General features: G+C 36.1%; 1 protein-coding gene across 4 annotated transcripts in view; it reads right to left on the bottom strand.

The window, feature by feature from the left end:
• The window catches only part of PRKG1 (protein kinase cGMP-dependent 1), a 1,318,464-nt gene that overhangs the window by 134,678 nt on the left and 1,158,111 nt on the right, over positions 1 to 25,675 (bottom strand). For all 4 annotated transcript variants that reach the window (XM_055274328.1, XM_055274327.2, XM_055274331.2 and 1 more), the window contains one exon: positions 25,496 to 25,561. In XM_055274328.1, the coding sequence (XP_055130303.1) occupies positions 25,496 to 25,561 (66 nt within the window). The remainder of the gene's footprint in view (positions 1 to 25,495; positions 25,562 to 25,675) is intronic.

Here is a 25,675-nt window from a genome sequence, read left to right as displayed (position 1 = left end):
CCTAGCCGAAATAATACAACATTTTCTGAAACATTAAACAAATGTGTCTTGCTGATAGATTCTAAGTCTCCTCAAACAATAAGTCAACCATTATACATAACTGGAAGTTTAAGACAATATAGAATTTTCAGGTAATATTATTAAGTTCCAAATGACTGCCACTGTCTGCAGATCCCTGTACGGATCAATGAATAATTTAAGACATCTTGATAAGCATAATTGATGGTGTTACAGAACTTATCACTCCTGGCACAAAAATGAACCAATTAGTGTTTCATTTTCCTTTCTCTCAGACACTCTGTAGGAACACCTGCCATCTGTGTGAACCCTCGTCAAATAGATATTTGGAAAAGTACTAGTATAGGCATCAGATGCTTTTCTAAATAGTTACTCAGGTCCTATGACATTTCTTGACTAATGCCTGTTTTTGATTGTTATTCTATTCTGAAAAAGATTATAATGAGATGTTGTAAAAACTCCAGCAACCGAATAAGTAGAAACCAGAAAACATTATTTATGAGTTTTAACAAATATAGGTGACTACAGAAAAATCATTAAATTCTCTTTTTAAACAAACACAATTCATACACAAGTTACATTTTAACATTACAAAAAAAAAATACCAAATTTCTACATGCCAAACTTAATTTCGCAATAAATTAAAGACATGTTAATGAGCAAATGGCTTTAGTTTAGGGCATCTCCACAGCAAACCTGTATGCATGCACATATTTCATGCAAAATTTTCTGTTACTTTTCTTGGGATAGAAAATCTGATTTTACAAGTCTTGACATAAAACTTTAAGGAGCATGGGTAAAATGTTATCAGTTGAGTACATAGATACTGAAAGAGAGCAAATGGGAAATCCCTTTTATGTTTAATGATGGTAGTTTAGACATACTTGTCAGGTGGGGAGGGAAAAGAAAGGAAAGAGGAAGGAAGAAGGAAGAACAAGGAAGGGAAGAGGAAAGAGTGAAAGGTGGATGGAAAAAGGGAGACAGAAAGGGAGAAGAAACTATAACCCTTACACACTAAGAATGGTGACATTTAAAGAAATTGTCCTTAAGGAATATCAGTTAAGAGGCTGTTTCTCATTTTAGAAAATTTGTCTGTTTTAGAACGCAATGATGACAGTAACTCAGTGGGTAATAAGTTTAGTTATTAAAATGTTTTCATTATTAAGGTAAAACAATCTTCTGAAGGGAGCTGATTACTCAGTGGTATGTCTAAAAAGAATATAATTCAGTTCATCAGTTGTGATATAATGAGACTTCATCTAGACAGAAATGGTCTTTTAAATTATTAGAAAGGCAGTCCAAATATCAGAGATCAGCATTACCATGCTGCTAAAAAATCGTAGCATTTAAAGTTTACTTTACAGTTTACAAAGTATCACATATATATCAACTAACTCACACACAATATATATGTATATATGTGTATACATATACAACATATATATGCGTATATATATATATATTTGGTGTATAGATACACAGTGTGTGAGTTAGTTGATTTAATTCTCATGATCTCCTATCCTTTATTCTGATATAGTGGCTTAGAATTTTGTATAAACATTTTAAAAATAGAATATTTTCAAATTAAAAATAGGGTAGGAGAAAGTCTCATGCATTCAAAACAGTTTTTTCTTTTTTACACTTAATAGTGAAATGTTATAAGTCAAAAAGTGTAAAAGGTAAAATCTTAAACTGGAAGCTATTTCAAACACTTCAATAGTGCTAAGCAAAATGTTTGTCAGGTATTATCAGAACGCTTGGCAAAGCCTTCTTAATTTCACAGGCTATACCGTTATGCTTTGTTAACCTGAATCTCATCTAAATCTTTTTAAAAAATATTTATTTAAAAATGTAGAAAGTTAGTGTTCCAAAGTAGTTGAGATGTTTTACTTAGCTAAGCCCAAGGTTTCAGAGGGATCCTTCATTGTTTTGACACACTTATGCAGAAAATCCCTTGATTTACTTTGTGGCTTCAAGTGTTCTTATGCTTGTAATTTTTTATTTTATTTATAAGAAGACAATCATAATTCTTAGCGGTTTATACTATCAACTTTCATGTGACTATATGTTTCCTTGGAGAAAAAATTACCCCCAAATAAAATAAAACCAGCCATACCCATATTTTCCCAGTTATCCATCCATCCATCCATCCATCCATCCATCCATCCATCCATTCAACCAAACTCACAGATATGTACATATACAATGCCTACTATCTATAAGGGACAATTCAAGCTACTGTGGATTATGCAAAAAGAATAAAGTACAACTCTGAGGAATTTACAGTCTTATATTACAGATAAGACACAAAGACTTACAATACAAAGGTGAGAAGTAATGCTTATCAGAAGGAAGGCTATAGTGTGCATAAAAATAATTTCATCAACTCAAAATCATATTAGATAGTAATTTCATAGAAAGCAATGACATTTTTATGAGTAAATAATTATTAGTATTTTCTTATCATGCACATATGTTTATATTTGCAAGAGACACACACACCAAAGTATTAGATGTTTGTCTGTGTCTTTGCTTTGTAATATCCCCCTATCATGGGGATTATTCACTAGAAAAATGGATTTCAAGTAACAAACACTTCATTTAAACTGTTTCCTGATTATAATTATGTGCTTTAAAAGGTACCACCATTTGAAAATAATGATCCAATCTGGCAATGCACAAAGGAATAAAAAGCTAAGAATTGATTTCAAGAATTCTCTCCTTTTACTTATTGTCACTTTTGAGAAATAAAAAAGTGACTTAGTGCTGATCAAGTTTCCATGTCTAATATGTCTATATAAATCAGTCTTTTCCAGGACAGGGTCTTGTTAAGTTGACTAGGCTTATTATATTAGTCAAATGAAATCATCTATGTTTGAATTTTAAAATTACGTGTGTGTGTGTGTGCGTGTGTGTGTGTGTGTTTCCAATGGCAATATGTTAACAAATTGAAAGACACCGAAGAACTCTACGGGATAAAAGATTTATTGTAATTTTACAATCTTGAGCTAAACGTTAACATTCTGGCATGTATCCTCCTTGACTTTTTTTCAGTTATTTCAAAGTTGAAATTGTATTGGTTTAGTACTTATTTGATTTTAGGCTGTCTGTGCTTATACTATAACCAACTTAATGGTTAAGTGTGGAAAACAATCCAGTCAAGCATGTAGGACACGCCTGATTACAGAGAAATATCCAATATGAAATGACTAAACTTCTCAATTTTTTTGTTTATTTGCTTATATAGTAATTCTACTGTCGAAATATTGGTGACAGACATTAGCTTAAGATTTTATTTTTAACTCTATCACTTTTAATCCTTAACTGTTAAGAATATATACATCTTTTTGGCATGGATGTAGTGAAAAGGGAACACTTACATTCCTAGTGGGAATGTAAACTAGTATAACCACTATGGAAAATAGTATGGAGATTCCTTAAAAAATTAAACGTAGAACTACCATTCAATCCAGCAATCCCAGTACTGTATTATCTACCCAAAGGAAAAGAGGTCATTATATGAAAAAGACACTTGCACATGCATGTTTGTAACTGCACAATTCACAATTGCAAAAATACAGAACCAACCTAAATGTCCATCAACCAATGAGTGGATAAAGAAAATGTGGTATATATACACCATGGAATACTACTCAGCCATAAAAAAATGAAACAATGGCATTTACGGCAACTTGGATGGAGTCAAAGACCGTTATTCTAAGTGAAGTAACTCAGGAATGGAAAACCAAATATTATGTCTCACAATTGGGAGCTAAGCTATAAGAATGCAAAGGCATAAGAATGACATAAGGGACTTTGGGGACTCGGGGGGAATGGTGGAAGCGGGGTGGGAGATAAAAGACTACATATTGGGTACAGTGTACACTATTAGGGTGATGGGTGCATCAAAATCTCAGAAATCACCACTAAAGAACTTATCCATGTAACCAAAAACTACCTGTACTCCAAAAATATTGAAATAAAAAGGAATATATGTATCTTAATAAAGGGTGTAAAAAGAGAAACACTGTTTTAAAAAGAAGTGCTTTGAGATTTTCCTACACACAATTTTGATATTATAAATATTCTATCTTAAATATTTATATACAAATTTCCTATATATATGATTCACCCTTTTCTAAGGATGATTGAATTCACAATCTTTTTGTAGAGTAGTGCTACTCAAAGTATAATTGGTCCACTATTTGTTGCTAGTCTGTAAAGACATAAGCACAGAAGTTTAGAAACTTTTCTAGCAATTTGACAATGCTGAAACATCCAAGGGCAAGATCAGTGGACTTGTGTTTTTGAACAGGGTACAGATTTGTGTTACTGTCAAATCCATAAGGTGAGAAACATTTGGTAAAAGCTGCATACAAGTCATGAGTAAGAGGGTATTATTAAATGTGTGATATTTTAAGATTAGTTTGCTAATTTTAACCTAAAGCATATAAATTCAGAATCTATCTTATAAAAGATAATCAAAATTTAACCATACTTTACAGGAGTAATTGATAGAACTAGCTACTAATGAAGGATTAACTAAAATACAGCATCACTTGTTCCATTTTGAATAAAAAATAAAAATGAAGGCCAGGCACAGTGGCTCACGTCTGCAATCCCAGCACTTTGGGAGGCCAAGATGGGTGGATCACTTGAGGTCAGGAGTTTGAGACCAGCCTGACCAACATGGATAAATCCCTTAACTACTAGAAACAGAAAATTAGTCGGGCATGGTAGTCCATGCCTGTAATCCCAGCTACTCGGGAGGCTGAGGCAGAAGAATCGCTTGAACCCGGGAGGCGGAAGTTGCAGTGAGCCGAGATCGTGCCATTGCACTCCAGCCTGGGCAACAAGAGCGAAACTCCATCTCAAAATAAATGAATAAATAAATAAATAAATAAATAAATAAATAAAAATTTTTGCAGTATGCTGATATTACTTTAAAATCACTTCTTCTATTCCCATCAATTCTACTCTGTGAGACTGGTTTCTCTATTATGAGTGTATTAAATAAAACATAAAACAGATAAGTACACATTACTCCCTGCAAGTGGCATTTCCATCATCCATCTAACCTAGATCAAAAAAGTTAACAATCAAGAAACAGGCATATTTGACACATTAAAGACTAGATAGTGAAATCCACAGTGTTCTTTCAAAGTGTACCAATTGCAGTCAGAATGGAGAATTGCTATTTCACTCATAAATTGTGGTTTTGTTATGATGGTAAGACAAGTATAATAGCCATTATCTTTCTTATTACTTGTACACATGCTTTCAATGACAATGTGATTAATTGGGGCAATTTTTTTCCTTTTATCTGGCATTATGTTTGTTCTAATATTTTTATTGAAATAGGATTTTATGTATGCTGAATATAATAGGAAAAAAGAGTAGCATTTATTTCTATGCCTTTTTTCACTTGTATTTTTCTAGCAATTCATTTGTATTTTATTTTGCAAAAACACCTGTCCACAATGGATCGGCTAAAAATAAAAAAACAAAACTGGTCTTTAAGCACAGATCCTTGGAAAAGCACTGTCCTAGACCACTCACTTTCTCTCTCACCCCCACCTATGTTCCTCTTTCTGAATCCTATCTGATACCTTGTGGTTGATTTTCAGAGCATATTGCAGAGTTTTGGAATTGTTAGTTTTTGGTCAGTCTCCTCTATAAACTGAGCTATTTGATGTCCAGATTTACAGATATTCTTTAATGTCCTGGCCCTTTCCAAAACACATTTGCTGACTCCTGTTCTAGATTGTCCTTTTCCTTCCTCCGTATCTAATCCAACACCAAATCCTGTACATTCTAACTTCAATAATCTGAAATGAATCCCCTCGTCTATATTATCTTTGGGTCCCAACTGCCATTTTCTCACTGGAGAATTCTGTAACTGCCTTTTCCTTTATTTCCTCTCTCATCCTTACACAGTGAGCAGAGTAATCTTTTAAAAACATAAATCAGATCGTGTCACTCTTCTGCTGACCTCTACAACTTCTCTGAATTATTCTATGCTACATTTGACCATAGAATACTTCACACATCTGCCTCAGGGCCTTTGTCTTCTGCCTGGAACATTCTTTCTCTAGATTTTCATGGTTTTTTTTCTCAGTACCATTCAGGCCTCAGCTCAATTGTGTCCTCTTTATACAGGACTGACCAACCCATGCAAAGTAGACTTTACTCAAAATCCTTCCTGCTGTCACTCTGTGATTTTAACTCATTTTCACTTGTCACTAGCTAAAAACCACTTTGTTTGTTTAAATATCTGCTGTCTTTCTCATGCCAAAATGTACATTTCATGAGATCAGTCACCTAGTCTAGCTTCTTCATCAATCTCTCTCTTTAGGAACTAGAGTATTTCCTGGCCTGTAATAGAAATTTAAAATGAATTAATAAATAGATGGATGGACTCACTCAACCACTTACTCATTTATTCATTTGTGTGTATGCATGTGCCCGGGATATGACAAGCAAACTCTCAAGTTTCTGAAGCAAAGTTTTATTTAAAATTTAAGATATATGAGTTAAAAGTCCTCTGTGTGTCTTAGGGTATCCACCTACATGAACTCTTAGGACAAAGGCTTAGTTAAAATGAATGCCTAGCATACATTTTGGGTCCTAATAAAGCAATACATTGGTATAAATATGGGTGAAGTGATTTGAAACACTTAGCAATTTAACATTGAATTATATAGAGGACATTAAATGAAGGTAATTATTTTAGACCATAATGAAATTTATATCCATGAATCCCAATTGCAATTAAAGTGGAAGAAAGGATTTTAAAATGTAGCATGACTTTCATTTTCAATTAAAAGCAGGAGAAATTAGAATCAAATCTCATGTGATAGTTCTTAGCCTTTTCAGTGTTTAGGAGGAAAATATAAGAATAGATTGCCCTAATGTGCCAACTCTATATGTTTCCTTTTCCTTAAAAATAAAGATCTCTCAACTATACTTAAATCAAACAGTCCATGCAATGGACATACTTTTTGTGGCTAGCCAATTATTTTAAGTGTTAGCAACTCTCTTTACCTTACTACATAAAATCCATACTAACAAAAGTAGATATTACACATTACTCTTCCTATCATTGCTTTTCTGGACCAAATTACACTGTTTTGACATGAAAACCAATGATAAGTTTCACATATGTTTAATTAATTTCATCAAAATAATATACTTTCCCAATGAAAACAAACTATCAATACTAAATTAATTTTTTCATAACACTGTAAATTCTCAATTTTAAGACCATTTTGTGATAGAATTATGTAGAAGCAAATGTGAATTTTTTTTCTCCAAATTTTGATATTCTCAAAGCAGAATCTATGGCAACAATGAGCATCTTATCTGTTAAAAAATTTTCAGAAAGAAACAACCGACACTAGGGCCTCCCTGAGGGTGCAAGGTGAGAGGAGGGTGAGCAGCAGAAAAAAATAACTATTGGGTACTAGGCTTAGTACCTGAGTGACAAAATAATCTGTACACCAAACCCTCATGACACAAGTTTACCTATATAACAAAACTGCACATGTACCCTAAAACCTAAAAGAAATGTTTTTAAAAATTTCAAGCTTCTCTACTTACAAATTATTTAAAATTTACTAATTCATATAACTGGCAAAAAATCTTATCAAAATTATCTAAAAACAAATAGGCCATATTTATTACAAACAATAAAAATCTATAGCTGATATATTCTAGTTTATATAGATGTATCAATTATAGTAGATATCAATTACAACAATCCACTGTTTAGTAACTGACTATTTAAAAACTGCCTCTGGGAAACTCTGGCTAAGAAAAATATCATGAGAACGCAAATACTATGATAGTCACTGATTTTCTATTAAGCAACTGGAAAGTGAAATCCTAAAATGGCACAATAAATCTATCCCAAGGTATCTTTTTTAGTAGACTTTTTGTTGTTTATGCTCTGAAACTCCTTGAAACAAAGACATTAGCTTAACATTTTTATAAATATCAGTCAATTACCGGACTGTTTATTTCTGCTCTCCTTACATGATTAGAAAGGGAAATACATACTTTTCCCAAAAAATCACTAGAAGCTTAGCAATAAACGCATCCCTTATGTCACAAATTAATGTTTATATAACTTAGCAATATAAAAATTTCAAGTAAAACATGAAAATACTAGCTAGCATGTATTAGGATTGTACAAACTATTTTACATGGATGTTCCCTGTTTTACAGGTAAGGTGATCAAGGCTAAGAAAATTAAGTGATTTGCCCGAGGTCACATGTCTACTAAGTGTCAACACTGGGATTTGAACCAAGGCAACGTGTTTCTAACACCTGCAATCCCAGCCGGCATTGGCACCATATTTATCTCCCCAATATGGAAATCTAAGGTGATCTAGTTAATAGTTATGTCTAAGATTTGGTATTAAATATCTGCTTTCTCTCTCAAACCCTGCCCTTATGGCCAATCAAATTATTATTATTATTATTATTTTGAGACAGAGTCTTGCTCTGTTGCCCAGGCTGGAGTGCAGTGGGGTGATCTTGGCTCACTGCAACCTCCACCTCCTGGGTTTAAGCAATTTTCCTGTCTCAGCCTCCTGAGTTGCTGGGATTACAGGCACCCACCACCATGCCCAGCTAAGTTTTCTATTTTTTAGTAGAGACAAGGTTTCACCATGTTGGCCAGGTTGGTCTTGAACTCCTGACCTCAAGTGATTCCACCCACCTTGGCCTCCCAAAGTGCTGGGATAACTGGCATGAGCCACCACACCCGGCAAAGATTATTTAAGATAAATAATTTTTATTTCAACAGGTCACCTTCTTTCTCCTATTGTATTATGTGTATAAAAGTTCCAATTAGGGAAGTAATTAGTCCCCTGGGGCTGCCATAACAAAATGCCACAGACTGGGTGGCTTAAAGAACAGAAATTTATCTTCCCACCATTCTGGAGGCTGGAAGTCCACGATCAAGGAGCCACCAGGTTTGGTTTCTGGTGAGTTATTTTGTCTTGCCTTTGGCTAACAGGCCCCTACTCACGGCATCCTCACATGGCCTTTCCTCTGCATGTGCGCCGTGTTGGTGTCTTTTCCTGGCTTCCAAGGACTCCAGTCCCACAGATTTAGGGCCTCACCCTTATGACCTCATTTAACCTTAATTATTATACCTTTTTAAAGGCCCTGTCTCAAAATACAGTCACACTGGGGGTTAGGGCTTCAACATGTGGATTTGGGGAGGACATAATTCAGTCCTTAATAGGAAGTCTAATGAGGGGAACACCAATGGCAATCTAGACAATACATTTTCTTGTGTTTTTGGGCTACTTAATATGATTTTCATTTGTAATTTTTTAAAGGTTCATAAAAAGAACTCAGCTTTTTATGCTTTTTATGAACCTTTCAAAAGCTACAAATGAAAATCTTACTAAATAGATTTGCGTTTTTTCCCTGGACTTCAAGTGTAGTCACATTATCGTCATACTTTTCTGCCATAGGAAGTACCCCATGTTTTTTCTAAAACAAGTCTCCTTTTCATTGCTACTAATCACAGTCTTTCATCTTTCTCCTCTGGACTCTTGCTCCATCAATTACAATCTTTCTTATTGTTTTGTTGTCTCCCTTTTGACTTTTCTTTCTTTTCAGTCTAAACAGGATGTTGTCTCCAAACCTAAAAAAAAAAAAAAGCAAAACTATCCTCTGTGGTCAAATAGCCAGTGTAAAGAAGCTGCTTTTCCTATGTCTCATCCTCATTTTTCATTAATTCTCAGCCTATTGCTGCCTGGAATTCTATTCCCATCTTTCTTTCACCCTTATTACAACCTTTCCCTCAAAGTTATCATGACTCTGCTAACCATTCACCCCGGTGGTCTCTTTCCAGGTCCCATCCTCAGTGAGTTATCTGAGGTTCAGGGTCCCGCTTGCCTTCTTCCCTGGTTGCGGTCATGCAACAGACGCTCATGGCACTCCACTAAGCCGCTCTGTGCCGATCGCTGATGCCCCACTTTCCCAATTCTTCTCTTCTCCCTCTACGTTACCTTTCAGCATATGTAACACACATTCCTTCCTCTGACATTTCTTAAAGGTAAATCGTTTCCCAAATTGTGTCCTTTGCCTTTGTTTTCTATTCAACATATTAAATTTGTTTTCTTAAATATTTCTTGTCTAAGATATGTTCAGTTTTGTTTTTTACCTTGATGATCTCACTGAAACCTCACAACATCTCTGTGAGGTAAGTACAGTTATCTCTGCTGTATAGAATACTTACAGCAGAGTTTCTCAAACTCAGAGCTACTGACATTTTGGACAAGATACTTCTTTGTTTTAGGGAGCTGTCCTGTGCATTGTAGGATGGTTAACAGCATCCCTGAACCCTACCCACTAAGATAACAGTAGCAAACCCAGTTGTGACAACAAAAAATGTCTCCAGGCATTGCCAATGTTACGTAGATGATAATACATAAGTGACAAGGCTAAGAGAGGTTACATAAATTTGCCTGGGACCACATAGCTAGAAAGTGATCTAGAATTTGATGCCAGGTAGTCTGATTTTTATTAGAACTTAGTTCTTACATAGTACACTGATTTAAGTTATCCCATAAAATAACATTTAACCTTAAGACTTCAGTTCAGACCCCCAGGCCGATGACTTTCAAATCTATATTTGTATCCTCGAACTCTCCAGACACATATTGTCATCATTTTTCTCAGTGTCATATGCATGTCTCACCTGTACCTCAAACTCAACCTAACCATAACTGTATTAACCAGCTTCCATCCAGACTTACTGTTAGGTTTTCTGTTTTCTAATGGCATTATCACCTACCAATAATTCAGGATAGAAATCTTGGTGTTATCTATGACCTTTCCCTTTTACCCAAGTCCATCCAGTCTTATTCAGGTTATTGACATGCTTACTTCAGAAGCATCCTCTGTTTTGCTGCCTTTAATCTCTCCTACCCTACTCTTTCCCAAAACACAACCACGCTTTCCAGTTACCACTTACTTTGTTGGTATAAAAGCAACAGTTGGTATAATTGACAGAGCATGGTCTTAGTGCAGACAGTCCTGCAATTCCAATATAGCAATGTAACTCTGACCAAGTCACTGGGTCTTTCTGATCATTAATTTCTCTCTGAAACTGTTTTTGTTTTCTGTTCCCACGGGACTATTGTGGGGATTAGCTGACATGAGTGTATTAAAACAAAAACATCATATTTGGATGCTGAGAAAATTTATAAATTAGCTTGTGTGAACTCTTCCTTTCTTTTCTACCACTGACCACAATCTGTATCATCTATAAACTGGGATTTTCTCAAGTCATAATGTTTTATTCCTACGTAAGTTATTACTTGGATAATTTCCATTTTTCTTTTGTCTACATTTTCTTTTCAGGTACCTTGTTGGCCTTTACTATTTACTTTTGACATTTCAGAGAAAGTTTGTTTGAACTCATTTCTACTCCCAATTTTCTGAAGTCTTAGATTTGTTTATTCTTTTCCAGAACAAAGAAGCAATCACTAAAGAATGAACAATCTTCCACATTCTGTCAATAATTAAGTTCTATGTCTCAACTGCAAGAAAAGAACAAATGTCAAACTAACTCTTTTAGGACGGTGATCTATCTAATGCCTTGGGCTGATTCGCCCCAGTCATGTTGTTTTAACCAAAAACAAGCTGGCGAGGGTGCAGTGGAACAGATGTTCTCATATATTGTCACTGGAGAGTAAGTAAACTATATGATGATTCTAGGCAATAATTTAAAAAATACATATCCTTTGAATCAGTAATTCTAATACTGCATATTTCTAAAACGGGGGTAAAGTTTAACACAGAGAATTGTTTACAAAATAAAAAATTAAAATGAGCTTAAATGCCCAAGCACAGTCAAGAAACTATGACAAAGAAACTCAATTATACATGAAGTGTTTTTATTAACATGGTAAATTGCTAATGCAATCTGGTAAAGTAATGTGCTATAATAGGCTTTGAAAATAGAATTATACTCAAATGCCATTTCTTTACTTACAAGCTGTATGTTTTGCAACGTGACAGTTTGGCTATGTGAAGCTTAGTTTACCTTTGAAACGGAGGAAAAAAAGAATTTCTTGCAAGTTTGCTGTGAGAGAAATTAATGACTATCTATAGTACATCTAGCATCTATGTGTATATATTAATATCTCTATCTATATGTATGTGATTTATTAATGCTGCCCCAGGATGTAGATGAAGCAGAAGAAAAATATCTAGGCAGAATTATCTCACTATTTAAGGACAGGAAATTATCAACAGTAATTCCCTTTGAATGGCAGGGTTATATTTATTTGTCTCTATGCTTTCCAATCTTTCTAAAACAAACAGTTATTACATTTATAATCATATGACATAGACTATATTAGAAAGGTAAAAAAAGAGAGAAGATTTAAAGTGAACCCTATGGGAATAATGCAACATAATGAAATAAAATGTTATTCAGCCCAAGTGGGTTTCTTGTCTAGATGACAATGTACTACCTCCAGTGCAGCTAGGAGGACAACACCCTTCTTGCCTATTAAAGGCAAATCATGATTTGCCTTTGCTAGTCTGGCTTTCCATTTAAAACTAATTCAATTATATGACTGTAGTAAAGCAATGGCTAATATGATCATTGTACTTTATGCAAAGAAGTAAATTCTAAAAAGGCCTCCTTTGTAAACACAGCTGTCTGGGAATGAAGTTTCACTGTTATTGTGGCTGATGCTAATCCAATTCATACATCCATGCTATGAGTTTCAAAACGAGTACCAACTGCTAGACATATTGAAAAGAAAAGAAAAGCCTTAGATCTTTATGACCCAGCTGGGCCTGTAATAACTGTCTCACCAGGGAAGTGTGAATACTAAAGTAAGCAAAACCATTTAACTCCACCAAAAAAGTGCTGTGGATGTCTAAAGCAGAATTCACTCTCAAACTTCATGACTATACAGTTAATTTTTAAACTGATTGCTAAGCTTCTGTCAGAAATAAATCCTGATGCCCTCCCCTCCCTGGTTTACCTCTGGAACACAAGAAGCATTGTAACGTCTCCTCAAAGAAACAGCCAAATGTTGTACTAAAAAAGGTAAAGAGAGTTTCAAATATAAAATTTCAAATATTATCTTTTTAATTGAAGAAATTAAGATGGATATTTATGATTTAGAAACTGAAATCTTTTATACTTTCTTATTCACTCATACAACTTGTTTATGAGTTCCGAAGACATTGTGAATTTCATAAATAACAAGTTTGATAACATCCAATGTACAAAAATGCAAGTCTTAGAAATATAGTAAGGTTTCAGGACATGAACAGACACTTCTCAAAAGAAGACATTTATGCAGCCAAAAAATGCATGAAAAAATGCTCATCATCACTAGCCATCAGAGACATGCAAATCAAAACCACAATGAGATACCATCAGACACCAGTTAGAATGGCCATCATTAAAAAGTCAGGAAACAACAGGTGCTGGAGAGGATGTGTTGAAATAGGAACACTTTTACACTGTTGGTGGGACTGTAAACTAGTTCAACCATTGTGGAAGTCAGTGTGGCGATTCCTCAGGGATCTAGAACTAGAAATACCATTTGACCCAGCCATCCCATTACTGCCTATATACTCAAAGGACTATAAATCATGCTGCTATAAAGACACATGCACACATATGTTTGTTACGGCACTATTCACAATAGCAAAGACTTGGAACCAACCCAAATGTCCAACAACGATAGACTGGATTAAGAAAATGTGGCACATATACACCATGGAATACTATGCAGCCATAAAAAATGATGAGTTCATGTCCTTTGTAGGGACATGGATGAAACTGGAAAACATCATTCTCAGTAAACTATCACAAGGACAAAAAACCAAACACCGCATGTTCTCACTCATAGGTGGGAATTGAACAATGAGAACTCATGGACACAGGAAGGGGAACACCACACTCCAAGGACTGTTGTGGGGTGGGGGGAGGGGGGAGGGACAGCATTAGGAGATATACCTAATGCTAAATGACGAGTTAATGGGTGCAGCAAACCAACACGGCACATGGATACATATGTAACAAACCTGCACATTGTGCACATGTACCCTAAAACCTAAAGTATAATAATAATAAAAAAAGAAATATAGTAAGATTTCAAGCATTTACTGGAAAAAATGAATTATTTATTCATTGGTGCAAAACAAAACAATGACTGTAATTAATGTAATCAAAGCTGGGATTATTATATTTTTTAAATGATTATGAACTCCAACATCAATTTCCATTCATCATCTGATTGTAAAAAGTAAAACAAAACAAAACTCACATTTCTAACTGCCAATGGACATCTGCTGACTATCTGCATATCACTTAAGCAGCCTGAACTTAAAATATCAGTAACTGAATCAGCCAGTTACTTCCATCTCAACCTGCTCTGTCTTGTTCTATTCTTTATCTATTACATACATCTATTATTTGTTCTTTATTTATTAAATACATCCAAGTCTCCTAAACTAGAAACATTTCCCTTTCATCCCTCACATTTCATTATTCATAAAAATCTACTTCAGACTAAAATTTATTTATTTTTATTTTTGTGTCTTGAGCCAGAGTTTGCTCGGTCACCCAGGGTGGAGTACAGTGATGTGATCTTGGCTCACTGCAACCTCCACCTCCTGGGTTCAAGCAATTCTCCTGCCTCAGCTTCCCAAGTAGCTGGGACTACAGGTGTGTGCCACCATGCTAGGCTAAGGTTAATTTTTGTATTTTTGGTTGAGACAGGGTTTCACCATGTTGGCCAGGCTGGTCTCAAACTCCTGACCTCACGTGATCCACCTGCCTTGGCCTCCCAAAGTGCTGGGATTACAGGCATGAGCCACTGTGCCTGGCCCTAGACTAAAGTTAAGGCTCTTAAGCTCTAATGAACATCCTTTAGGACTACTGCAGCAGTATCTTAAAAGTCTGCCTGTTTGAGTTCCTCCCCATTGTAATTAATCTGCTACTCTCTTCCTTCGAAAACAAATACAAAATACAGTTCCAATGGTTCTCTGTTGGTTTCTTATTGCCCCCAAAATAAATCTAGATTATTTTAGTTTGAGATACTAGGATATTTATTTACTATCTATCCCCATCTCTTCTTTCCAAACACACCTTCCAGCTTTCCACCTAATTATCCAGTTCCTTGTCCCATAAATCCTCTGTTACTGCCACACTCCCCTTATTACTGTACAAAAGTCTTTCTAAATTCCTTGTCTTCTATACAGGTCCTTCCCTCAGCAGTAGCTGTCTTTACCCTTCCTTCCTCACTTGTAATATACCTACTCAAACTTAACAACTTGGCTCTCATGTTATACTGTCCAGGAAGTTCTGGGATGCCACCGGCCAAACATATTCCTCCATCCTCAATGTTCCCCAAGTATCTTGTTCTTACTCAAAATGCAGTTTCTCATGCTGATTTTTGAATGCATCTGTTTGGACCAAGAGTTAATCCAAAGAAGAAGACTTTGCTATTCATCTTTATATCTCTGGACCCTAGAATAGGATTTGGTTTGGAATCTGTATGGATAATTGATTTATTGCCTCTCAGTCCCAAATTTACTCTTTTTAACTGCTCTGTAAAAGTGGATCGGGTTGACTGGCACTGAAACTTTGTCGGCAGAAGGTATTGGAGAGATACTTCAAGGACAAAAGGGTTCAGCTTCCTGGTTCCAGTGTTCTTGGTAGGCTCTTGAGGTTTCTCTTGTGTCTGGCTACTACAGTACATGGCAGCCAGCAGCTTCCCCGGCGGACTTCCCCTCAGGTGGTTTTATACCTCCCTTTACAGAGCTTTCCTGCACCTGCAGTGCAGATTTCTGGCACAAGTTCTACTGGCTTGGCATCACAGAGACTTCACTGCCATCCAGTAAGTAATGACTATATCCTTCCTAACAGTGGGTGATTTTCACCCCACAGGGGACATTTGGCAATGCTTGCTCAGGGCATGCTTTTGAATGTCACACTGGAGAGGTGAAGGATACTACTATTTAGTGGGTTGAGGTCAGGATGCTTCCAAACACCCTGCTTTGCACATGACAGCCCCGCCCCCGCAACACAACTATTTGACCCCAAATGTCGATAGTGGCGTGCTTCAGGAACCCTGCTCTATAACAAGGTCTAGCCCTCAGCCTCAGCAGGGTGGAGTGGGGAAGGGTGGGGGGGGGCAAGAAGGGAGGTGTCTTCACTGGGTGCTATCTCACAGGAGTAGTGTTAGTGAATACTCCTTATATCTGCTATTTCTATATGTTCTAAAGCTTTCTTTGCTTCTTACTAGGTAATCCCTTATTATTCCAGTCCCCTATTATAGTTACTATTTTTTTATCATAACACTTTGCTGCTCAAATTACTATATGCTGATTAGATTCAGACTAATATGGCATCATTCATTCATTCATTCATTCATTTCAATAGATAGTAGGTGCTTATTATATTTCCTGATACTGTGCTAATTGCAGATACAGTAGTGAACCAAATAAACATAGTCCTGACCTCCTTAAGCTTGTAGTTTGTAAGTCAGTACAGATAAACAAGTGTTGTAAATGTATGGTATGGCAAGTAAAAGGACGGTACGATGAAAATCAACAGGCGAACCAAAGTTGTTATGGGATGTGAGGGGAGTAAGCTAGTAAGGGCCCACGTGTTTTTAATGAAATAAATTTATTAGTTGAATTGATAAAATTGTCATTTAAATTCTGTAATTCCAAATATTTAGCCAGATGATGGAGATGTGACTTGTGAGGTTCTTATCCATTTGACGAGTCATTTGGAACTCAAATATTTTACCACTCATCGATCGATCTATATATTGAGAGATATCTACATAGATCCATATATCTACATATATTTAGAAGTAGTATAATTAGGTTAAGATTTAATTCAATGAAAATATTTTAGTTCAATTCATAAGCCATCAATTCCTCTTTTTCAGGTGGACTATCATATGATTTATTCATTTTCATGACTCCAAGATTCTTGAAGGAAACTGTTTTTAGAAATCCCTATATATCATAGCACTGAGCCTAGAGCATAAAATCCACTTGATACTCTCAGTATGTGCTTATTGAATTAATAAATGTATGAGTTTTCTATCTTAGTCATTCACAGAATAATGTGGGGTAGGCGAAAAATCACTGAAACAGATGTTGTTAGGCCTCTGCTGTAATCCCACCCTTGACATTAAAGAGCTTGGGCAATCCACACTCCTTCTGGGACTCACCTTCCTCATTTTTAAACTAAAGGATTCGGAAGAGAGGTTTTTCAAACTCTCATTATTTTCTAAAATCCTGAGATATAACAAATGCATTATATTATAAGAATTTGAATACCTGATCTGTCTTAATTCTTATTAAACAGTGTGATTTGAGTATACCTGACACTTCTGGGCCTCAAATTCTTCATCTGTAAAAGTTTATTTATAAAAGGGGTTAGAAAACTATGGCCCTTGGGTGAAATGGCATTGAGTTTTCACGCCAGAGACTGTTTGTCCCACAAAGCTGAAAATATTTATTGTTTGGCCTTTTCTAAAAAACGCTTGGTAAGCTCTGGTTTATAGGCTCCCTTTTATTTCTCCTTCTTAAATCTCTTCTATGACTTTCTGACTTACCCACTTACTATATACATTTTTTAACAATAATTTCTTAAGTGTGTTAAATTTTGATTGATAGCCCACCAGCATATTAAGAATTGAGATTGGACTTCTTTTACTTTGAGCAGAGTCAAAAGGTTACTAAAGAGAGCCTTTGTAAGTTTGTGGCTTAACAGATTATTGCTGGAAATTATCCATATAACAGAGATGGAAATAAGCATATGATATTTAAATATTTGCCTTTAAAACCCCAAATACTAGATGTCTGGATGGTTCACATATGGCAGGTAACCAGTAAGCTCTGGTTGGGTGGATGAACCAACAGTCTGGGCATCCCAGTCAGTCATGCTGTATATCATTGCTGTAAGGACTTGCAATAGGATGAATGTCTACTACCATTTCAAAGCCAAGCAAACATGAGGAGTTGTCTCAACTGTCTCTTTCCATGACTTTAAACCACAAATGTTGTCTCAGAGTGTACTCCTTTTCCAATGAAAATGCACTTATTTTGTAGTTAGATCATGCTGGTTCAGGGCATGCTATAATTCAACCCACATCATTAAATTGAACAAATACAGTGTCACTCTTTCTTCTAAACCTCTGGATTTTATCTTTCCTGCTTAATACATATTTTTTGAAAAGCACACCAGTCGATAACAGCTCTGTAAAAAAAGACAAGTTCAAATAATTGCAGTTGACACCATTCTAAAAAGGCACATTTGTTTTCCTGTGATCATCCTGCCAATACCCTCACATCACCCTAGATTTTATTCTGGAAAATGAACCAAAATAAAATCCACTTAGGCTGTAGGAAAGGCTGAGGCTGTGAAATATTTTAAGTGTATCATCCTATTAGTTAAGCAATGTGACAACAGGCGATGTGACATGTGGATTTCATACAGTCCTATCACGTGGACACAGAGTGACAAGCTATATGAGAAGAATACAAGCGACCTCGGTGGGCAAATCACCATTGCGTGCATGCTCCTTCCTGAGACTGACCTGGATGGTGATCTCAGAGTGGTGCCTGCAAGGGTTTGCTGTCCCCAAATCTCCCCTCTTCTCTCCCCCAATGGCACCTGACATTCTAAAAGATTCTTCTGGATTTTCACGATTTGTCATTCCTCAGGGGTATGTTATCATAATGCAAATAATTATTGCAGAGAACCATCTTAATCTCTAATTAGTTAGCTATTACCAAATTGATGCAAAGCCTGAAGCAAACTTCTAGAGAATGCAAGAGTGGAATTAAGAGGTGCAGGAATCAACTATAAAAAGAGGTGCGTGCATGGGGAATGGAGTGGGATGGGGATACAATGGGAAAGAGTTACAGAAGATCTGTACAGAAGAGTAAAGTGAAGAAATTGAGGGGATGGAGTAAAGCGTGCCAGTGTTTGGAAGACAAACAGACAGATGGCATCAGGAGGAGCAGCACTGGAAGACACCATGGGCAGTGCTGATCAGACGCTTCCAATCAGTTCTTTTTATGTATTTGCTTTATTTTAAAAAGCTGAGTACAGGATGGAGAAAACTGGTGCAGGACAACTACGGATAGCCCTCCACTTTCTAATATTGTTGAAGTCAGGGGTCAAGAAATTATGGCCAACAGGCCAAATTCTGTCAGTTGCTTATTTTTGGTATGGCCATGAGATAAGAATGATTTTTACATGTTTTAATGATGAGAACAGAATCAAATGCTGAATAATACTTCTTGACATAAGAAAATGATATAAATTCAAATGTCAATGTCCATAAATAAAGCTTTATTGAAACACACCTATCCTCATTCATTTACACACCATCTTTGGTTGCTTTTGCACTGCAAAGACAGAGTTGAGTAGCTGCAACAAAGGTAATTTGTCCCATGAGCCTAAAATATTTACTATCTGGCTCTTTACAGAAAAAGTTTGCCAACCCCTTGTTTGAGTCATGTAGTTCTATAACAGAGTCATGCCTGCAGACCCCACTCAGAAGATAAAACTCCCACACTTAATGCAACCTACCAGGCAGTTCAGTGATCACCTATTCTACCTTGAGTATGTACCTTGGTGAGCCTTACCCCTCAATCCCAAGTTGCTTATCAGAAACACCAATAGCACCTCCCTGAGAAGAGTTACATAAATACTATTTTCTCCACATATTTCTATCCCGTTTGGCACTCTGGGTTCCAATGGCCATGCAGATTCCTGCATGGCTGGTTCACTGTGTGATCTTCCTATCCCAGAGCATGGATTCAGTATTTCTGTTTCTTTGCCCCTGGAACTTGGGAGTTGAATATCTGAATAAACGCAGTAACAGGAAATGGAGGAAGGCACAAACTCGCTGCAAGCAATGAGGATGGGAGGAGATTCAGATAGAGACCAGCATCAGAAGCTGTACCCTTGGGGACTGATGCTGCTGTGGCTAAAGAGTTACAAACGAGTTCTAAACAGAGGCTACATGTGGAAGGCACTGAGGTTTTCCTACTAGCACTGGTAAAGGAACAAAAAACCATTCTAATACAGACACCAATTTGTCTCTAATTGAGCTGGTTCTACATACTCAGTTTTCAAACCTATTTTGAATTTGTGTCTTGTTCATCTCAGTATCCCAGTACCTGACACAGGAATCAGGCATTCCTTGTTATCTTTCTCTATGAATAAATACAAAAATTGCCTAGTCTAGCTCTAATGCCAAATCTACTAAAACATACCCAGTTTTAATACTTAGGCTCCAGTCTGGGTGTCAAGGAATAGTCTTTAGTTTGCCAACTCCAGTGACGTTTTTCTCTGTGTCTAATCTTCCTCAGTAATATATTTGCTACTTTATTATTTATGGACCTTGGGATCAACCTTGGTCTTATGAGTTGCTCCCCAATTATGGCGAGAGTCTTGGTACATTTTTAAATATATGGCATGAATATATCAGGTGACTGTAGTTTGGGGAGGTCAAAAACTTGAAACATGGTAACCCAGACTTCCCTGATATCTAGAGATATTTCAGTTTCAGAGATTGCTACTTGCAATGCCCTACAATCTTATGCTTGACATTTCCTCCTAATTTCATCATTTTTGTACTCTATCACATTGCATTTACTCTGGGCTAGTTCTTGGTCTCTACTTCCTAGACTGTCCCAATAACAAAACTGGCCCCATGGTATGAAAAAACATCACAGAGTGTCACTGATGGTAGGGACATCATCAGCCATGTGTGCTGTAAAAATCATTCTTAGCATCTTCTAGGGTCCCACAAGGGCCTCAAGAATCACCTGGAGTGATTCTGAGGGAAAGAATGAAGACAACTGGATCCTTTAGGAGTCTTACTCCCATGACAACCAAAAAAGTTCCTCTGTTTTCTTTCTAATAGATTTTATGTAAACAATGGGCCTGGTAAAGCAAAAGCATGAAAACAGTTGATAATAGGACATTACATTTTAGTTTGGCATTATCAGAGGTGAAAGGAAAGATAATTAATGGCCAGTAGGGCCCAGGAACTGAGCAACGAAAACGGACAATAGTCCTGATTTTTGCCAGATGCCACCTCCTTACTTGCTGGATTAAAGAAGGATCTAGAATGTCCTAGGAGTAGGGGGCAATCAGACAACTGGGGCAGCAGAGGAGTGGGAGAGATATGCAGGGATCTCAGACCAGTGCTATTTACCTTCCAGCATGAAAATGTTTCCATTTTCATAACCAGTATGGCTGTATCTCAGAGGCTACACAGTGAATCAGGGATAGAGTTAGGACTCTGATAATTTAAATCTTAATTTCCTGGGGAAAAATATATAACCCTTTAAGGTTTACTAATAATTATAAGTTTCTGTCTTTGAACAATTAACAAAATGATCCTCAATGTGTCAAAAAATCAATTATCTTAATAGAACTTTTAGTTTAAACAGCTTCCCATAACGGTGAATAAGCAGACACTGCATAACTGATTACAGAATACAAAAGTATATAGTCAGCCTTCTGTATTCATGCATTCTGTATCTGTGGATTCAACTAACTGTAGATCAAAAATATTTAGCTGAAAAAGACATTGGTTACACCTTTACTGAATATGCATAGAATTTTTTTCTTGTAATTTCCTAAATATAGTATAACAAGTTTTTACCTAGCATTTAGATTTTATTAGGTATTGTAAGTAACCTAGATATATTTTAAAGTACAGGGAAGACATGCACAGGTTATATGTAAATATTATGCCATTTTATATGAGGGACTTCAGCATCTGTGGATTTTGGTATCCAAAGGGGGTCCGTGAACCAATCCCCCATGGATACTAAGGAATGACTGTACTTAGTTTTATATTTATTTCTTTTCACAGATTCCAAAATAAGAGGTACCAAAGGTACTTTATTTATTAATGGATGAAATTTATTAATGGATGGTTCTGTTAGACTAATATTCTTTTTATACAATATTCATAAATTTTGATATCACTGCAGGTACTTATTAAGATAATAAGTAGACTACAAGAAACCAATATTTAGAGAATGCCTTTGAGGACACCATATATCTGTTTATCCTCTTCTGGCTTGTCAATGACATGCAAAATTAGTTACAATAATGTTCTTTTGCTCTCCCTCTGGAATGATAAAGCATAATCACTGGCTTATGGAACATGGTACCTCACTTGTAAATTTGTGAAGGAAGCTACTTTTGTTGACAGTGCTAATGTCTGCCATCTGTTTGCACGGGATGAAGCCCTGGTGCTCTTCTAATTGGCCATAAATTAGGTATCAGCAGCAGGCTTTTGACAGGATCCTTCAGTTACAGTTTCATTTTTTAAAAAAATAAAGCTGTGAATTCAACATTTGGTTGGAAGCCCAACTTCTCTGCTAAGAGTATACAAATGCACTTTTTGAATTCTTAGACTCAAGCTGATTTTTCTGTATTTGTGCTTAAGATAGACCTCTCTCAAGGTGTCTTCTCCGTATATAACCCTGAAGATAAACCAACGCTGAGTAGAAAGAAACACAGCTAAATCCAAGGGAATCCTACGCCTTCTGTAAGAAGAGGAAGGGCATATTTATTTAGTGCTTACTTCATGTATTTGAGCTGTGCATGGACGTTTACCTATGTTAAATCATTTGATTTTCAAATCAATTTTATAATTTTGATAATGTTATCCAATTTTTCAGACAGGAAAACTGTGACTTAGAATTTAAGTAATTTATCCATATTCTTGTCAAATGGTGCAGTCAAGATTCAAGTATTGAGCTTTGACCACATCCATTCACTTGTCAGTGTACACTGTATATGCCTAGCTTTGGATAAGGAGAGAAAATTAGGATTAGGGAAAAGCCTCAGTCTCATTCTTCCCCTCACTAGATTTCCTTGTTTCATGCTTTAAAAGGGGCAAGATTAAGTCGATCCAAGTTCCCACAACTATCCTCATCTACATCCCGGCATTTCTCTACAAATTTTCTACCTGGCCTCTTTTTCACTTTTCAGAAAATCAAAAATACATACATATGTGCTCTCCAAGAGCCTTTCCTCATTTGCCCACTATTTTCTCCCCTGGGATCCCATTTATGAAATATCCCTTTTAGTATTTCATTTGCTCCAACTTCCTGGATACTTGTATACTGTAAGCTCAGTGTTCTCATTTCCTTTTCACCTAGTCACACTTTGTAATCTGGATCCCATTCTTAACACTTTAATAAAACTGTTTTCTCCCAGGTTACTAAGCCTATTGCCCTCTTCTCTATCTGCATGCCTCTCAGCTTGTAACACTGTGATTATCTCTTTTCTCATGAAACATCCTCTTGCTTTCTGAAGTCTCCTACACTGCTCTGCCTTCTAACATCTCATTATTCTTCACTGGTTTTACTTTCCCTAATGCTTAAATGAAAGGATTTCCCCAAATCTAGCCTTGGCTCTTTAATCTTCTTCTCGATTCTTTCACGCAATTCTGTCCTGTCTCATAGCTTCAGCTGCTAACCACAGGTAGGCAATTCTAAAGTTAATTTTAAGTTAACTCTAACAAAAGTTTCTGTCCCACATTTCCTGTCTCCTGCAGGCCATCCATTCTTGAGTGTTCGATATTGTATGTTCAATGCATTACATTCTTAGTAGAATGTCATTGTACCTATCAAACTGATTTTTCTACTTTTCTTTTATATCTTTTCTATCCCAATTACATCCCTAATTTCTCCCTTGCTCTTCACATTCAGTAAGACATGAAACCTTCTGGTTTTACCTCTTTGTTTCTTATGGGTTCCTCTTACAAATGGTCTCATAATCACCAACTGAATTTAGACACCTAACCAAATATTTTGTCTCTAACCTCTCCCTCTAATTCGTTTTACACTGAATTCTCAGATTAGTCTATTAAATCCATTGTTACAGTGACATTTTGCTGCATAAAATGGTCAGAACTGCCCTTATCCCAACATTCAATTTTCTCAGTGAACCGGTGCCAACATGCTTGTGAACTTGTTACAACACCTCCGCCAACTACCTTTACACAGTCTCACTTTAGCCAATTTAAAAGGCTGATAGCTTTCCTATGAGTATCTCTTACACTAGTCAACATATTTATATTGCTTTTCCTATACTTCCACATCCACCTAATAATACCTTTTCTTCCATGAAGACCTCCTCGACTCTTCTCAAAAGTACTCACTCTCTTTTCTGAATTCCCTTAAAATTTTATTCTGAACTCATTTTTTTTGCCTTGTATCATGGTTATTTTTGTATATGCCACATCTCTACTAGACGCTAACTCCTAAAACCAGCATCTGTGCTGCTTCTTTGAATCTTCTTCTAGGACAATGCTTTGTACATGGTGGGTTCTCAGTAAAATGTGAGTTGAATAGAAGAGCAAATTGGTAATTATTGTTTTTGGGAACCAGACAAAATATAACAATTTCAGAAATATCCATGGATATTGCTACCATTCTGCAACTGTGTCTCTGCACTGGTTCTAGTGATCCAGCATAGAAGGGCCCTCAAAGTGAGGTTTGTACATCAGGTAGAATTTCTCTCCATCCAGAGCCCTCTGAGCTCGGCATCCAGCTCCATCATTCTAGGCTAATCATACCTGGCTCCTCAGGTTCATTCTACGTGGTCACTCACTGCCTATTACAGTTTGAATGGCTCCACTAAAATGGATGTTTTACAGTTCTTCTTGGGTCAGGTACTTGGCTATTCTGATGAATTTATCCACATACATTACAAGGAAGAAAAGTCTGTTCGACTGCTTCCAGAAAGTACATATGCATTTTAACCATGCTCTTGGAGAATCAATAATCTGACATTTGCAGTTTAACTTACAAAGCATCCAGGTAATGAAAAGAGCAAGCCAGAACTGAGAGAAGAAACAGGGATAGACATTATCAGACAAATTTTTGATGGCCTTAAATACATGCCTATTTCTAGAACTGATTATTTCTTCAAAAGTCTCTTCCCTAAATGCTTCTATTATGGAAGTCTGGAGATAGGAGAATAGAGGGGAAAACTAAAACTACTCAAAGAAAAACCCATTTCTTAACAAAAATGGAATAATAATTCTAAAAATTTACAAAAAATAACTAGCATTGGTTGAGTACCTCCTGAGTAAAAGACACCTGGACAAATGCTTTACTCATATGTTCTCATTAATCCTCAAAATATCTTATGATATTTCATTACCCCCGTTTACAAATGAGCTGAGCTGAAGCTCACAGTGGTTAAGTACCTTGTTAAAGATCACAAAGCTAGAATGGCAGAGCCAGCCACTTTTAAGAATAGGGAATGAGAAACAAATACAGAATTCATTTAAAAATGAAAAGATATAAAACAAGTATTAATAGCTCCATAAAATGGTGTCTAATTCCACAAACTCATGTGTGTTGCTGATATGAGTGTGTAATTCACATAATAAAACAATGTACTTACTCTCTGTCAATCACAAGGCAGGTTACAGCTTCTGCAGCAATTACGTTTGCTGTTCTCACATCTTCCCTATATAAAAAATAGAGACATTCAAATAAAATAACCTTTAATATCAAAGCACAGTGTCCATTGTGATTAATTCAGGAAAATTTTACATTATATAAACTCTTCTGATTTATCCAC

This window comes from Symphalangus syndactylus, chromosome 4, assembly GCF_028878055.3.
Source record: "Symphalangus syndactylus isolate Jambi chromosome 4, NHGRI_mSymSyn1-v2.1_pri, whole genome shotgun sequence".
In the NCBI taxonomy this organism is placed as follows: domain Eukaryota; kingdom Metazoa; phylum Chordata; class Mammalia; order Primates; family Hylobatidae; genus Symphalangus; species Symphalangus syndactylus.
Note: the sequence above shows the minus strand (reverse complement) of the source record. Positions and strands in the feature narration are given on the sequence as shown.